This window comes from Dendrobium catenatum, unplaced genomic scaffold, assembly GCF_001605985.2.
Source record: "Dendrobium catenatum unplaced genomic scaffold, ASM160598v2 original_scaffold_117933, whole genome shotgun sequence".
Lineage (NCBI taxonomy): Eukaryota > Viridiplantae > Streptophyta > Magnoliopsida > Asparagales > Orchidaceae > Dendrobium > Dendrobium catenatum.
In genome coordinates this window covers 64238-81884 of record NW_021436368.1, presented here as the reverse complement: position 1 = coordinate 81884, position 17647 = coordinate 64238, and the positions used below count along the sequence as shown (strand labels likewise).

General features: G+C 32.2%; 1 protein-coding gene across 1 annotated transcript in view; it reads right to left on the bottom strand.

The window, feature by feature from the left end:
* LOC110113976 overlaps window positions 1-7538 on the bottom strand; it is a gene marked incomplete in the record, with an annotated part of 47723 nt that extends 40185 nt beyond the window's left edge. The window contains 3 exon segments of the mRNA XM_028692099.1: window positions 3943-4426; window positions 5190-6015; window positions 6135-7538. Coding sequence (XP_028547932.1) covers window positions 3943-4426; window positions 5190-6015; window positions 6135-7246 — 2422 coding nt within the window.
* Between the last annotated feature and the right edge of the window lie 10109 nt (window positions 7539-17647).

Genomic DNA, 17647 nt, shown 5'->3' with positions numbered 1-17647 from the left:
GCCTTGGGTGTGCTAGTTTCTTTGGTGTCATGGTTTTTGGGCTGACTTGGTCCCTTGGTTTGGGCTTGGTTGTTCGGGTTTTTGCTGGTTATTTTGGGAGCTGTTATGTTCTACTTCTTATTTCAGCTCATTATATTGAGCAGGTGCCTTTTTCAGCTCATAAATGATGTTATACAGGTTCTTCCCCTCCTCTGTTTGCCCTTTCAGTTTCTCTGCCTGGCCGGTTCTTCCCCTCCTAGCATTGGTTGTTCGTTGGCTGTGTCCAGGCAGACCTTTCGATTGCTGCTCCTGCCGTGGCCTATTGGCCTTCTGCCTCCCTTTGCTGATTGGTTCGGTTGATGGTTGTTTTGGCTGTTTTGTTCTCTTTTTCTATTATAAATTGGGACTGTTTTGGAGCAGATTTGGAGAGATGATGGATGATTTTTTTGGAGTTTTGTGGGTTTCTTTTTGGATAGCTTGTGAGCTATGCCTCTTCATCTTCTCCTTCTTCTATGACTTCGTCTCGAGCTTCTTATCTAATTCTTCTAGCCGCAAGTGTCCACCCCATTTGTATCTTTCTTCTCAATCAAGGAAAAGTTATTTTAGATGTTTTTTATGTTTTAAAATTATGAGTTGTAAGGTGTCGTTGCAATGTGTTGTCCTTATTATTGTGCTAAATTTTATCATTTTTGAAAGGAAGACAATAGTGTATGCAATCTTAGTTTTTTCCAAAAAATTTATAGCATCAATTTGGTATCAGAGCTTAGGTTTTTTTGTGTCTTCCTTCTTTCTTTTAAGTCTTAGAAAAAAATGGAAAAACATGAAGACAATGAGTCATTTGTGGGTGAAAATAAGAAAATAAGCCAGGTAATCTTGAAATCCAAATTCCAACCAACAACTGGGTCCCTTCCCAAGGTAGTTCTACCGATCCGATTCAAAATGAGTTATACAAACTTCAGATGAAGATGCACTTATGTACATAAAGTTATGAAAATAAAAAGCAATTTCTTCAGACCAAATTTAAGCAAGAAAGAGAAAGGATCCAAAGAAAGCGTGCAGATCTAATATCAGAACTGGATAAGAATCATTCAATGTGTAAGGAAAGTTCAGATTCACTCTCATCAGAAGATAAGCCCTTTCAACCGGGGAAGAATTTGAAGTAGGCAGGGGGGGGAATTGATGTGCCATGGTTTTTGGGATGACTTGGTTCCTTGGTTTGGGCTTGGATGTTCGGGTTTTTGCTGCCTATTTTGGGAGATGTTGCGCTATGCATCTTATTTCAGCTCATTATGTTGAGCAGCTGCCTTTTTCAACTCATAAATGATGTTGTCCAGATTCTTCCCCTCCTCTGTTTGGCCTTTCGATTTCTCTGCCTGGCCGGTTCTTCCCCCCTGGCATTGGTTGTTCGTTGGCTGTGTCCAGGCAGACCTTTCGGGTGCTGCTCCTGTCGTGGCCTATTGGCCTTCTGCCTCCCTTTTCTGATTGGTTCGGCTGGTGGCTAGTTTGGTTGTTTGGCTCCCTTTTTTCTACTATAAATTGGGGTTGTTTTGGAGCAGATTTGGAGAGATGATGGATGATTTTTGGAGTTAAAACCTGCGGGTTTCTTCTTGGATAGCTTGCGAGCTAGTCCCCTTTCTCTCCCCCTCTTTGTGACTTTGCCTCGGGCTTCTTATCTACTTCTTCTCTCCGCAAGTTTCCACCCCATTTGTATCTTTCTTCTCAATCAAGGAAAAGTTTTTTTAGTTGTTGTTTTTATGTTCTAAAATATATAAGAAGTTGTAATGCTTGGTTAATTCTATGGTGTTCTTATGTCTTTTTATTTTAAGTTGTATGTTGTTGTGATGTTTTGTTTTAAAGGAAGACACTAGTTTGTCTATTTTTGCAATATTTTGATTGCATCATTTCCTGTGACTATACTTTTTTTTTTTTTTAAATGTTGATAAGAACCTAATTTTGTGCACCATAATTGTGGCATAAGTTCATTATTGATGAATAAGATCCTCTCAATTCTCGCATGAAAGGCTTGATTGAAACAAAACTACAAAAATTATGTTGCCTTTGTTGTTTTAATTGCTCTTTCACTTATTATTTCTACTTGGTGGCAAATCTTTCTTGACTTTGATTATGCTTTTGCAAATCCTTTTTGGCTCCTCTTGTGACAATATAATGGTAATAATGCAAAAAAAGAAAAGGACCGCTTGTTACAACATATACTAATAGTGCAAAGAAAGGATTTGTTTCCAACTACATGGCAATATACCTGAAGATTACATATTGCTATCAAATTTGAAAGGATAATCATCCATGAAACCTAGACCTATCGCTACCCATTGTTTCTGTGTATACCATTGAGCACATTATAAAAGCTATCATAAATCAAGGCATACATAATGCCATCGTGCACAAAACACCCAAAAAAAAAACGTCATTCATCAAACATTTCAAAATTTTTGGACGGGGGACAGGGGATCAATTTGTTAAGCAGGCTCGTTTTTTTTTTCAAAATACCAACCCCCACCACCCCCTCTTTCCCAACCCAAGTGTGGCATTAGAAATGTGAGAAGTCAAATATTAATTCTCTTAATTTTTTTGTTAAATAACTTCATTCTCAAAATGGATCTAAAGCCTTCGTTTGGAGGCAATCAAAGACTTTCAAAGATACTTTCTACTGTTTGAGGTAAGCAATTTGGATCTATCTTGGTTCCTCACTGTCACGACCCGGCCCGGTTAGCTCGTAGATACGAGGCGGGAATGAGATCGGACATGTAATAAGTAATTCATCATTCTTCAAGTAAAATAATACTATTCAAAGAAATCTTCACATGACAAAAAGCGCCTCTAATAACACAATTCCATAACACCACATATGTCTAACATAATGTACAAGATGGCTACGAAGCCTAAAACGGCATTTTTGTGTTTTTACACTCACATACCTCAAGCATTGATGGCTTTACAGTGCATGAAAAAAGGAAGTTCATGTGTGATATAATTAGCATTGTAAGATTTTTTTTTTAATGAGTGATTATATTTATGAAGTTTGAAAGTTTGATGTGTTCTTAATTTTGAGCACCAAAGTTCCTTCATCTATTCATTATTAATGGATTAGATCCTCTCAATTCTCGCATGAATGTAGGCTTGGTTGAAACAAAACTACATAAATTTTGTAGTTGTGTTTGCTCTTTTACTTTTTGTTTTCAGTTTCTGACAAATCATTCTTGACTTTGATTATTCTTTAGCAAATCATTTTTTTGGTGCCCCTCATTACAACATGCAATAATAGTGTAAAGAAAGGACCTCTCGTTACAACATATACTAAAAGTACGAAGAAAGGATTTGTTTCCATTTTCCTCCTATGGCAATATACCTGAAACTCCATGTCTCTACCAAATTTGAAAAGAAATTCATCCATAAAAGTTAGACCAACATACCAGATTCACCTAATCATCCATATGATTTGGATGATATGAGAAAAATAAAGATATCATTTTAATAAATAGATCATCAAAATGGAAAGAAAAGTAATGAACTTGAATAGACCAACCCATAAAGATTCAGACACATAACACCAACTATAAGCATTATCTAATTAAGAAAGAAGTTTTTGAACAACAAAGTATGTAGACCACCCATTACTCTCCTGCTCCTATGCATACTCTTAAGCACATTAAAAGCAATGCATTAAGCCATGCCCAATTCCATCATGCACAAACCAAAAAAAACATCGTTCAATTTTTTCCCATTATGATGACAATCATCGTTGATTTTCTTGCCAAAAGTACAAAAATAAAGTTAGCAATACATTTTTTATGTTATTCTCCTTCTATAATGCACAAAACCTATTAAGGAAAAATCACCGTAAATAGAGCCAACTGTCGTACAGGTGTAGATTAAAAAAATAGAAATAATTGAAATGGGTGCCTTAGAAATGAACTTTGAATGATCAAAGTAAATAATACATACCATATACATCAACTGCAGAGAGAAGTTTACGGATCTGGTCTAGATGCTTGTATAGATTGTTACCAATTGTTGAAACTGCTTCACAGAGAAATGAAACAACAATTGCAGACTGGTTGCAAAGTGCTTCTACTCCTTGGCTTTGATCAGCATTAATATTGTTAACAGAAACGGGTAAAAAAACAAACCAAGCATCAATTTCTGAGAGATCTTTATCAAAGGCACCAGTGCTGATCATTGCAGCTCGCACCAAAGCATATGCTTGACTTTTAATATCCTTGACTTGAGAAAATATCAGGAAATTTATCAAAGGATACAAGTGCTTGTACAGCAATCCAGCTGAAATCCGGTTTTGTGAAGATGGTTGAATGCATTCAACAAGTAGAGACAATAGAGATCGCTGGTGATCAATAGATAAGGTTGAAGGATTAGCTGGTAGGATTTTGAAGAAGTCAAACGATCCTTCAAAAGCAATTGGCATTGTTCGCTGTAACACAGTTAAGGCAGCTTAGGAATATGTAGACTAAACCAATTTCAGGAATGTGTTAAATACAATTAGTTTTAGTTTTTTCCTAAAAAATGCTTTCATGCAACTACTTAAAGCCCAAATGTTTTCCATAAGTAATGTATTTGCTAATGGGATACTACAACAACATCAAGCATTTATCCCACTACGTGGGGTCGGAATGGTTAATTTTTTTTATCAATTATTGATGATTATGATCGATACTTAATTAATAATTGGTCTGAAGGTTTCATTAACAGAAAAAACATTGACTTTGCATGGAGCAAAACATTCAACACAAAAAGTGGCATAAAAATAAGATAAAGAAAGAAAATTCATACAGGGCTTACATTAGTTTCTAACAAGCAAGGAAAGTATCAAGTAATAAATCATGGTGTTTGCTGCATCAAACTATTTAATTCAAGCTTTGTAAAATTCTTCTTGAACAAGACAAAAATTTTCAACTATGAGCAAAGCTAAATGTAAATTATTCCTAAATCGTTCGCAAGGTTAGTATGTTCAACTACCAAAAGTATATGTAAAACCTTGAACCTCTTGCCTTAATAAGAGACTACACTGCTAAAACTAACACATGAAAAATAAAGCAACAAAACAACAAAGAAAAGTAGAAAATTTGTTAGGCAACCCATAAAATATAATTTTTGCATAATGATCAAGTAACTGGATTAAAATAAATCAATACTGAACCAACTATCAATAAGAGAAGTTTGAGACTTGAAATTACCAAATAAATTTTAAGAACATCGAGCAACTTTGACTGAAAGAAACTATTCAAATCCTTTAATTTATTATCAAAAGTACCCTTTTTAGGCAATCCCCAAATCTCGTATGCTGCAGAAAAGTGATCATTCTCTACTTCTGAGATTTGAGCAGCCGCCACTTCTAATGAATCTCCAGCAATATCATTGGCTAGCGGTTTGTCCAGCCCACTTACAAAAATATCAAGGTTTTCACTTACTTCATCTAATTTTTGTTTTTTTAATCCAATGTTAGGAAAATTTGCAGGTCTCTTTACACCTAGGCCTGAAAAGTTTGCACTTGATGAAGAGAGCAACTTCAACAAAACCTGAGGGTCTGGAAGCTCTGCACGGATCTCATTCTGAATATAATGCTTCAAGGCAACACAGCGTTGGGTTAAAACTTCATCAGAAGGAAAAGAAGAGATCCCATCATCATCTAAGTGCTCGTCCACGGGCACAAAGTAATTTAATCCAGGAAAATTATGCATGCTAGCCATATTTTCCGCACAAAAATCTGCTTCTTGTCTTACAACAGTGCGCTGAATCATAATATCCAATGATGTCAATAGATCATCCACTGACTTCAATAATTCTAGAATGAATCTCAAAGAACCATGCTTTACAATATCATCTGAATGAAGCAACCCCTTGTTTATCATTGACCTTGTAAAAGCTCGTGGAATGATACATTTCAATGTCTCATGCAGATCCTCGATGCTTGTAGCTAGTTTTTCACCTAACTTAGAAGCAATAATCGAATCAATATTTATGGTGGAGACTAGGTCAGCAGCAAGAGAAATGGCAGAAAACCTGCAAAGGTGTTGCAAATAAAAACAAAGCATTAAAAAGAAATAATGAAAAAGAAAAATAGAAATAACAAGAAGTGACAAGCAGTAGTTCTATATGTTGAAACATGTAAAAAAGCCAACCAGGATGAAGATGAGCGAGGTTCAAGATGGTAAGGGAACTCATTCAGGTAAGCTGAACATAAATTTGCTTCCTTTTTGACAATGGCCAGAAGCAACTGCTTATGATGTGCTACTTCTGTACCTTTCAGCTTCTTCATAAGATCTAACAGCCGTTTTGTATTCCCTTTCAAGCCTGGACCTGGCATGAGCCCATTCTGGGGATTGGTACAGACTATAACTAAAACATCATGAGCAACGTTGGCAGCAGGCCCTGCTAATGGGTTTCCCGAAATAAAGCTCAATTGCTCAAGTGTGGCACTTCCAAAAAGAACACTGCGCAGCGCTGGGGAGACAAGTGAATCCACTTTCAGAAGCTTGTCATGCAATGCGGATAAAACAAAAATAATTGTATCAGTGTCATCATTTGCAAGCCCACGGAGCACCCCATAGTACATTTCCTTCTGCTGAAGGATCCACCTTAAGAGTCTAGGATTTCCAGCTTCTAAGAAGGACATGGCAAATCCAACAAAAGCCCGTCTAGTTGAAAGCCTCTTGCTAGGCTTAAAATCATTTCCAAGCTTTTTCTTGTGAACACCACAAAGCTTCGAAAGAATAGGGAGCTTGAAATCAAATCTTTTAGCAACCTCTAATGCTAAGCCCATTCTCCGCCTGACAATAGATGTTAAGAGAGATAATGCTGCACTCTGTCTCCTTGATTCCTGACTATTAAGCTCTGCATAAATATCCTCCAATTTATTCTCAATTAAAGACCTTGCAAAAAAATCAAGGCTCCTTTTTACAGAATCAAACTGAGACTTCCCATCTGAATGGCCAAGTATAACTGAAACCAATGACAGTATGAAAGACATTCCAGGCTTCCCCACGTGAAGCCTCCAAGCTTCCAAAAGCTCTGCACATTTTGGGGACAGCTGAACATATTCACGGAGAACATCTCCACCAGAATCACCCCTTAACAAATAAATAAAGTGTTTTGAAGCCTCTGAGTAAATAACAAGTTCCGGGGAGTGTAGGCTCTTTAATATTTCTGCGATTTTGAATCTATATGAGGTTTGGATAGGATGTCCTAAACCTTCTGCTGCTCCAATCTCTCCCTTCTCTTCCGCTTCCTCCATCACCTCTTCCAACTCTTCACAATGCTCTAATACATGAAAAAACGAACATTTACGATAAAAATTCGAACCTTTTAAATCCCTCGGTTCGGCGGATTTATGGGATTTGGCCGAAGAAGCGCGCGAAAGGGCGTTGTTGCTTCCGATCAAAATGTCGTAACTTCCGATCCGACAGGAAGGGAAAGTTGTCGAAGGAGCGAAGTCGAACAGCCACAAAGGAGCCGAAGAAGCGACTCGTGCAATCTCTACACCTCCTGCGAAGCAACGAAGCCGACGAAAAGGGAAGATGGAAGGCAAACCTAGAGGCCTCTAACTTGTTTTTTATTAAGTTAATTAATAATTAATATAATTTAATATATTAATAATTAAGTAAATTAATTATATAATTAACAATATAATTAGTATATATATATTTATATATATTATATTATATATATATATATCATTAATTAAATATAACTTAAATATATACTATTAAATACATAATTTAATAATATAAATAATAATTTAATAAGTAACTTGTACTTATTAAATTCATAACAAATTATTTTTTATTTTAATAATAAATTAACTTTTTATTGTTTTTACTTTTTCACATTTAAATTATACTATCATAAATCCTGAAATAGTTAACAAACAATTTTCTCATGAATTAATATTTGTCGTACAAAACAATTTTGAAGATTTAACATCGCTGAATTTATTAAATCTGAATTTACAGGATTTACTAAAATCCTACTAAAATAAAACTCACTTGTTGCCAAACAACCCCTAAAATTCAACAGAATTTAACAACGATCATGCCAAATTGCCTTCAAAATTTAATCGCTTTTAGAATTAGCAAATCTTAGATGTACAGCCTACTTTGAGTTAAATCCTCCTTGTAACATCCCGTCAGCGTATTTCTTCTCCTTTCAATCAGTTCTGGCGAGATCTCGATGTCTATCTCGAAACCGCCGGGACAAGGCTGGACTGGTTGGATTGCTATCATAGTGTGGGTCTGATACTTGCCTTAGATCAAACTGCGTTAGATCTAACGGGGGTGGCTTCATCGCGATGACGCAGAAATCAGCTGACCGCCACCGTCCCGAGTGGCCCAGTTCGTTTTCTGTCGTGTTAGAAAAGGCGTGGGGGCTCTCTCGCAAATCAATCCCAATGATTGCCCGCACCGCGCTGTCTACGTTGAACGAATCAGGCCAATGCCAGTGTCAGTCTGCCGCCACCTGTTAATTTAAAGGGTTTAAAATTAATTTAAAACCAATAATTTACCTTGAAAATTCAATAAATTCATTAAAAATAATTTTAAATGCAAAAAAATTGATGTTTTTATATCAAAATTGTTCAGTTAACCTCTTAATTTAAAATTAAAATAGATTAAAATAATTAACATATTTTAAATTATTATTTAACATAAGTTAAATGTAGTTTTTTTAATTAATTTATTTAAATTAAATTCAAAAAATTTTAAAAAAAACAAAATTTATTTAAATAATTTAACATTTCATAAATTATAAGTTTAAAATATTTTAAAAAAAGTAAGTTTATTTTAATATATCTAAATATTACTTGTATGATTTTAATTATTTAAATTAGATATCTAAATATTCTTATTCACCAATTTTCATTAAATAAAAATTTAAATAAATTTCAAATGTTAAGTAAATTATTTTATAATTCAGAAATATTTAAGAAACTAATTCAATTTAATTTGAAATTATTTTAGATGCTAATTAATTTTAAAATTAATTTAAATTCCTTAATTAAACTAAACTTAAAATTCAAAACAAATTCATTTTAAAAATCATAAAAATATAAATATATATCAAACTTTTAGAAAATTAAAAAATTTAATTTAAAACTTTTTTCAAAATTTAAGGTTATTTATTGATTAATTGAATTATTTTGGAATAATTCTAATTTTAATTATTATTTAATTAAATATTATATTAATTATTTAAAAATAAAAAATTTATTTTCAAATTACTCTTGAAAACCAGAGGATTTCTCATTGGTATTTTAAAATAATTTTGATAGTATTTATTATATCTTATTTATTATTATATATATATATATATTATATATATATATATATCATATATATATATATATATAATATATATATATATATATATATCAAAAAAATATGTGGTGTCGTGTTGTGTGTGTGTGTTATCTTATATTATATTTAATATATAGCTATTTGAAAATCTATTTTAAAACTATATGAATTTAAATCCTTAACTTTGAGAGATCCTTTTAAAAGTTTAAGTCTTGATTGAGTTTGAATGAATAGAATTAATGAGGATGATTAGTAAACAATCATATTTTGATTGTTCACTAATCTAATCTTTAATTACAAGTTTTATATTAACCATTGCATGGTTAGGAAGCACACACCACTTAGCCTAGGCTCTCATAGTTTTAAGGACTTGATTGTGTTATTGTGTGTGCTTAATTTATGCTTATCCAAGGGTTAGCAAAACTTTGATTCAAACCAACATAACCTAGTGATATCATTAAGGACTATAATTAAGGACATTTGTCTAGAAAACTTAGATTAATTTTAGAAATTACGATACATATTATTTTGAGTCAAAACTTTGAACACTTAAACTTAGTGACACTCGTAGCCCATAGAAAAAATTTCACTGGTTTTAGAGACCATTAAGCCCCTTAATTGATTTTCTTAAAATTAAACCCTTAATTAAGCTTTAAAATTTCTAAAAATTATAATAAATCAGTTTAAAATCCAAAAATTACAATTGAATCCTTAATCAATGAAAAATAAAATCACTTTAAGTTAACAACAAATTTGAACATAATTTAATTTTAAGTGGAATTGAATATTTAATTAATTTAATTAATTAAAAATAATTGAAAATTCTAGAAAATTTCCAAACACTTTGGAATCTCTTGTTAGGTCATTCCTGACCCTTGGAGTTGATTACAATGAGTTGGGAGTTCATTTGGAACAAAATTAATTAAAGGCCTTTAATTGAACTAATTAAATAATTCAATAAATACACAAAGTTTGAAAAATTATAACTAATTCAAAAAAAAATCTAAATTAAACAAACTCTAAGGCATTCAACTTATAATTAAATCTTATATTTATTAAAAATATCAAACTTTTAGAAATCATTCAAATTTGAAAAAGTCAACTTTTGGTCAAACCTAAGTAAAAAATCAAGTCAAAACTTTAAACCGACATAACTAATGTAGAAAAATCCAAATGCAGCAAAATTTGTGTCTAAGAACTCATCTTAAAGTTTAATATTTTAATAAAATACTAACTTTCTATAATTCAATCTTAATTAAAAAGATATTTTTTGAACCCTTACTTAAATGATTAAAATAATCAAAAAATTCTTAAAACTCAAAAATCACTTTAAAATTCTTGAAATCCTTAATCAACCCTAAAATCAAATCAACCAACTTTAATTAAAATCCATTAAATTTTAAATATTAATCAACTTAAGTTACTTAATCCTAGCGGGTACCACTAGGTAACTCAGGCCTACGAGGCTATTAAATTAGTCTCAAAGAAGTTGAAATAAACTTCACTGCCTCGGTGAACAACAAATGTGGTATCCAACAAATAATTAAAATCAATCTCAAACTCGATCTTAAATCATTAATACTTAAAATTTAATTAAATCTTTCCTTAAGACTTTGATCAACCAACCAAAATTTCAAATAATTTGAACTAATTATCATATATAATACATATCAAAACTACATATCTTTTACACACACATTGGATGATTTGCTAGGACAATCAACTTTAATTTTAAGTTAGGTCGGTGTTTACTTTACTGTAGTTGTGTATTGTATTTTCCATAGTTTTCACTAAATGCTAATTGCTAGCTTAGAATTGATTGATTGTCTATTTATTTACTGCACTCTGTGTTGTGAGTGATTGAGTATTTTAAATTTTAAATATTAATTGCTTGAGATCAATTATAACTGCTTGGGATTATATATAACTGCTGATTATTAGGATATCCTTGCAGGTGTTGAGTCTAGATTTTTCAATTTCATTTGATGTAATTTAATTTGAGCATTGAGTTGTAATAATTTAAAGTGCTTTGAGAATGGGATGTTAGATATCTAATTTGGAATCCAAAGAGGAAAGAACATCCCTCAGGGGAGAGTCCCTCTCAATTTGGAGATCCAAATTCAGATTAGCTTAAAATATCCAAAGTGGAAAGATAACACCCCACCCAAGGGGGAGTTTCTTTTCATTTTGATATCCGGACCCGACGATCCAAGAAGCAACAAAAGGACGAAGAAATGGATAACGAGAAGACTCATTCTCAAAGTCCCTTGAGTCTTAGGATTAAAAATCTGGGCAGTTGTTAGTTGTGCCCGACCACTTTACTTTTCTATAATTCTGGGATGTAATAATAAATGACACTTTCTATATGGACTTTCAATTTGAATAATTAATTTAGTTGATTTGTTTAATAGATTACACAATAGAATTACCTGCTTTTCTAGTCTTTTTACTTGCATGCCGTATTTGATTTAGCTTGATTTGATTGTAGGCTCTTAAGGACTTGTTCAAATTTTTCTACTTAAATCAAATTAAAAAATTTAAGTCAACATAGAAACTCTAACGTTTTAAGAAGTAAATCCGGAACCGTCAGGAGTTCGCATGCATACTTGTTGCACTCTTCTTTTCTTTTTATTAGGCATCTCCCAGCCTACAGGTTTTGGAAGACCACATGGCCTACGAGAGTGCAGATCTGTCAAGGAGAATCTGTGCATCTTTAGGATAAAACCTATTTTTTAAAGCTTTTTAAAAACTGTTTCATTTCAAATTTTGTGCATTTAATCGAGTCGACTAGCAAGCATTGCATTAGTAAAAAATTAAATATAGTATAAAATTTAATTGCATCTGTTTAGACATTAAACACCTAACATAAGTCAAAGGGTCAATTAAGATTTGCTCTAAATGTCGACCCTATTCTTAAAAACTTATCTTAAATAATGTCTCTATCACTCAAAGATTAAAAGATTGGAATACTCATGATTTTAAAGCATCTAGGTGATTTAGCTGGCTCCTTAATTCAGGCCGGGGTAAGTCCAGACCTATATTGCATTAGCGGTTCAGGTCACTAATTTTCAATACTCATTTTAGACTTATGTTTCGAGGCTGGCTTGGGTTATAAGACCTCAACCTCCTGGAATTGAATCACAATATTCTAATAAAATTGACCATTAAATTAAATATCACTTTCAATCAAATTCAAGTCCAACACTTAAGATAGGCATAGATGTTTCTAAAGTAATTCAGAATCTCAAAACATCTCTTACCCTTCTTCCTTTGACTTCATAAATAAGTCTTCAATTTTGATCTAACCCCATTTGAAATTTCCAACACTTTCTTCCTTTAACATCGAACTTTGAAAATCCAAATAGAATTTTTATCGCTATTTTAATCGAGTATTCATATGGGACTCTAGTTTCCTACGATGTAATTAACTTCGAGAGCTCGCGTTCGTAGGAGATTTAGAAACCCATACCAGATTTTTAAAAATCAAAATTTTCAAAACTTTTAATTAATTATATTTGGGAAGATTCAAAATTCAATGATCATTGTCATCCAATAGGGATTGATAGTTTCTTTCCTCGGAGAGATATATAAATTACTATCGTAATGTTGGTTATGAAATTAATGATATTTTATCTAGATTAATGTAGTTAAACACTAAATTAAATTTCATTTTAACCCTCCAGGGTCATATGTGATTCGTTTCTGAGTTTGACTACGATAATCATGATGAATTCAAAATTTTGTAATTTGAACCCATTAGGGAATGATATGTTCACCTCCCGATGTGATATATTATTCATAATGACGCGTTCAATTTCAAATTTCTAAAAATTAAATCTTTCCCAAAGAAAATTAATATTTTTCAGAATATTTTTTTCAATCAAACAATACATTGATGCATATCATTTTTTATATGGTTTATAGCATATTATTCTCTTTTATATTGTATTTAGTTCAATTGTAAGATTTAATTATTCGCTAAAATATGCTCTCATTACATGATTTTATATATATTTTAGAAAAAAGATAAAGATCCTATGATGTGAGGCTTTAGCAATATGAATAATTTTTGCACCTACATTATAGACAAAATGCAATCATGTTTCTTTTCATTGTTTATTGATAAGCTCTAGGTAAATGTTTAAAATGAAAAACATATGTAATTTTTTTTAATATAGATCATGGACTGTGACACTACTCCTCTTGTGAACTCATCAATTTCCATGTAGTCTTGAACCACGTCTAACTTTAAATTTGTTCAAACATATCTTTAATAATTTAGGCTTTTAAATATTCGTTAGTAAAAGAATTAATCCCTCATTTGAGGGTAGTTTTTTTCAAAACAAAATTTCGAGTTATATTTTCTCAAAAAAAAAAAAAACACGAAATATTTCTCCACTTCATGGTATTATTACAAGGCATATAAAGCCAAAATTTATTTTTTCTAGTTTCCTACGATGTAATTAACTTCGAGAGCTCGCGTTCGTAGGAGATTTAGAAACCCATACTAGATTTTTAAAAATCAAAATTTTCAAAACTTTTAATTAATTATATTTGGGAAGATTCAAAATTCAATGATCATTGTCATCCAATAGGGATTGATAGTTTCTTTCCTCGGAGAGATATATAAATTACTATCGTAATGTTGGTTATGAAATTAATGATATTTTATCTAGATTAATGTAGTTAAACACTAAATTAAATTTCATTTTAACCCTCCAGGGTCATATGTGATTCGTTTCTGAGTTTGACTACGATAATCATGATGAATTCAAAATTTTGTAATTTGAACCCATTAGGGAATGATATGTTCACCTCCCGATGTGATATATTATTCATAATGACGCGTTCAATTTCAAATTTCTAAAAATTAAATCTTTCCCAAAGAAAATTAATATTTTTCAGAATATTTTTTTCAATCAAACAATACATTGATGCATATCATTTTTTATATGGTTTATAGCATATTATTCTCTTTTATATTGTATTTAGTTCAATTGTAAGATTTAATTATTCGCTAAAATATGCTCTCATTACATGATTTTATATATATTTTAGAAAAAAGATAAAGATCCTATGATGTGAGGCTTTAGCAATATGAATAATTTTTGCACCTACATTATAGACAAAATGCAATCATGTTTCTTTTCATTGTTTATTGATAAGCTCTAGGTAAATGTTTAAAATGAAAAACATATGTAATTTTTTTTAATATAGATCATGGACTGTGACACTACTCCTCTTGTGAACTCATCAATTTCCATGTAGTCTTGAACCACGTCTAACTTTAAATTTGTTCAAACATATCTTTAATAATTTAGGCTTTTAAATATTCGTTAGTAAAAGAATTAATCCCTCATTTGAGGGTAGTTTTTTTCAAAACAAAATTTCGAGTTATATTTTCTCAAAAAAAAAAAAAAACACGAAATATTTCTCCACTTCATGGTATTATTACAAGGCATATAAAGCCAAAATTTATTTTTAAATTAGTCAAATAATTGGTCAATATTTCATTGAATTTAACACTTGTCGTCCATAGATTATTTTTTTTATTTAACCTTCATAATATTTATTATACCTAGTTTTATTGGATGTATTAAATCCTAATTGGGTTAAATCATGCTTAAACCAAACAGTTGGAAATCCCTCATAAGAAAATTTGAATTTGAATACAAGAGATCAAGAGCAAAGAATAAGTTTTTTTAGCTATAAATGAAAAAAAAACACTTTTCTAAATTAAGTATTTAATTTCCCTAAAAAGAAGAGAGGAAATTATGGAAGTTTAATTCCATAAAAATTTGATGATATCCTAAATATATTTATTTGAATAAAAAAATTTAATCTATATGTATTTCTACATAGTCTGCTTACTTCAGATTACAAAATTATCTCAAGGGAAATATATATTTTTTTTTCCAATATATAAAGTAATTATTTATTTACTTTCTGTACATAGTTTGCTTACTTCAAATTACAAAATGTTCTATTAATTTCAATGATGTTAAATATACTCAGCATCATAAATATCTAATAAATTGCTTTTAAATTCAATTAAATACAAATTAAGTAAATTATTTAAAAATTTAGATTGGTAAGGGTGACCTACTAAGATGCGTTGGCTCACAATTTATCTGCATTCTGTCTCAGATTATGGGTAAGGTAAAGAGCCCGTTGAGTAGCTGAGGAAGGATCTGATATGTTTGTGCCTGTATAGGTATTAATTTTTTTTTATTTTTAATACAATCATAAATTGTTTCTTAAATTACTATATTTTTTAACCATGTACTATAGTATAAATGTTGTATAAATATTTTGATGATAATGACAAGAAATTTTGTACATGAATTATTTTATGTATACTAAAAATTACTAACATCTTTAGTTTTTTGTTTGTTTCCTAAAGTTAATTAAAAGAAGAAAATATAAAAAGTTACCCAACTCTTTGATCTTGGGCTAGCTTGTCGTAAGGAAATACATTGGGACGTGATCTATTTGTGTGTCTACAATCCCTTTTTTGTATTAGAGCAATGATTTTTTAGAAAACTAGACGTAAAATAAAGCTATAGGAATTAATCTGTAAGTTAGGTAAGGTAATTTTGGGTATGTTTGGCCATTCATTTCTACTTATTTTATATGCACATCTATTCAATTGCATGTTTTGTATGAATATAGATCCACATGACCTAGATATAGGCGTGTCAATTATAGTCGACGGGTCGTGTTCTCGATTCGAACCCAAGTTGACCCGGTTCTAAACAGGTCAACCCGAATCCGACCAGTTTTTATAAACGGGTTGGCTATCTCAACCCGGATCTGACCCGCGCGGGTTGCCGGGTTGACACGACCCGACCCAGCAACGGCAGGACGTAGGCGGACCAGGCGGCATCGCGGCAGCTGCCAGCGGCCAGTCGGCACGCATAGCGACTAATTAAACCCAAACCCGAATCGGGCGCAGGGGGATGGCACGCGAGCTGCGAAGCCGAAGCGGGTCTTGCCACACTACATGCGAACAGCGAAGCTGAATCGGACAACCGGGCGGGGGCGCTGACAGCCTGTCACTTGTCGCAATGGGCAACGTAGTTCTAGCAAGTGGCAATGCGGGCAGCCGGGCAGGATCATTTCTGGGTCATTTTCGAGTTCCCGGGTCAACCCGAACCCAACCCGATGTTTGAAATAGTTCAGTTTATTAAACCCAAACCTGTCCCGTTTCACAAACAGGTTGACCCAAACCCAGATTTTTCCGGGTCGGGTAAAAAATTGACACCCCTACCTAGATATGACAGACATGCAAAGTGTTAGTCAGACGACACTCATACAAAGTACCACTTATACAATTAGGTTTGATTTTATCTCATAGTTTGTTAGTTTGGCTTCCCAGCTAATGGGCGACACATAGAGCATGATTCCTTATATTATATCTAGTGATGTAGACCAAAACTTTTAAATAATTTTTAGACTGGAGCCTCTAAGATTTTAAGGTGCAATTGAGTCCAGAGTAATAAATTAAGGATTAATTGAGGAAGATGGAGAAGATATTTGATAGTATGCATTATCCTCCTAAGGTGAAAGTACCTCTAGCTATTTTTCTTTTAGTGGAGAGGATGAGTGCTAGTGGTTGGGCCAATAAGAGGAGACATTTCATGGGAGGCCGTACTCCTTGATTAGCATAGAGGAGTTTGCTAATGTATTCCAAGCATGATTTATATCAAATATAGTTCTAGTGCACAATTAAAGTAAATGTATATCATCAAAGAGTAAATTATTGAATAAAAGACAAAAGTGTAATTGGGTTATACAATACACCCCAGGAAAACAAAAATAAATAGTGGGCAACTCTTGTAATATTAGTGGGACACTTATTTGTTATATTTGCAGCAAATGCCAATTTGGTCAGTGCTACAAGATGACTGGATAATATTTTTGGTCCAATTAGAATGGGCATGGGATAGTTGAAAGTCTACTTGTAGGACCCGATTTATCTTAAATTTATAGGGGACGTACCACACTCCAAGTACTAATGCCCTTGTTCTAGCTAATGCAAGATAATGAGTGGACTTATAACTCAAATCCCACCAAGGATCTAGGTAACCTCAACCTGGATTTATCATCCTGCTCCGAAAGGGGTATCAACTATATAACTCCATCCAGTGTTTTAAACTCATGCAATATAGTCCTATACAAATGCAAGAGTGTTGGAGAAGTGTAGAAGATAAATGGGACTTAGACCTTACCATAAATGGTAGTTTATTAATACAATAGTGAACTATCCCTTTATGAGATATCTTCATGTATTCGACCACTTGCCTTCTGAAATACCAACATGCCTACATATATATATATATATA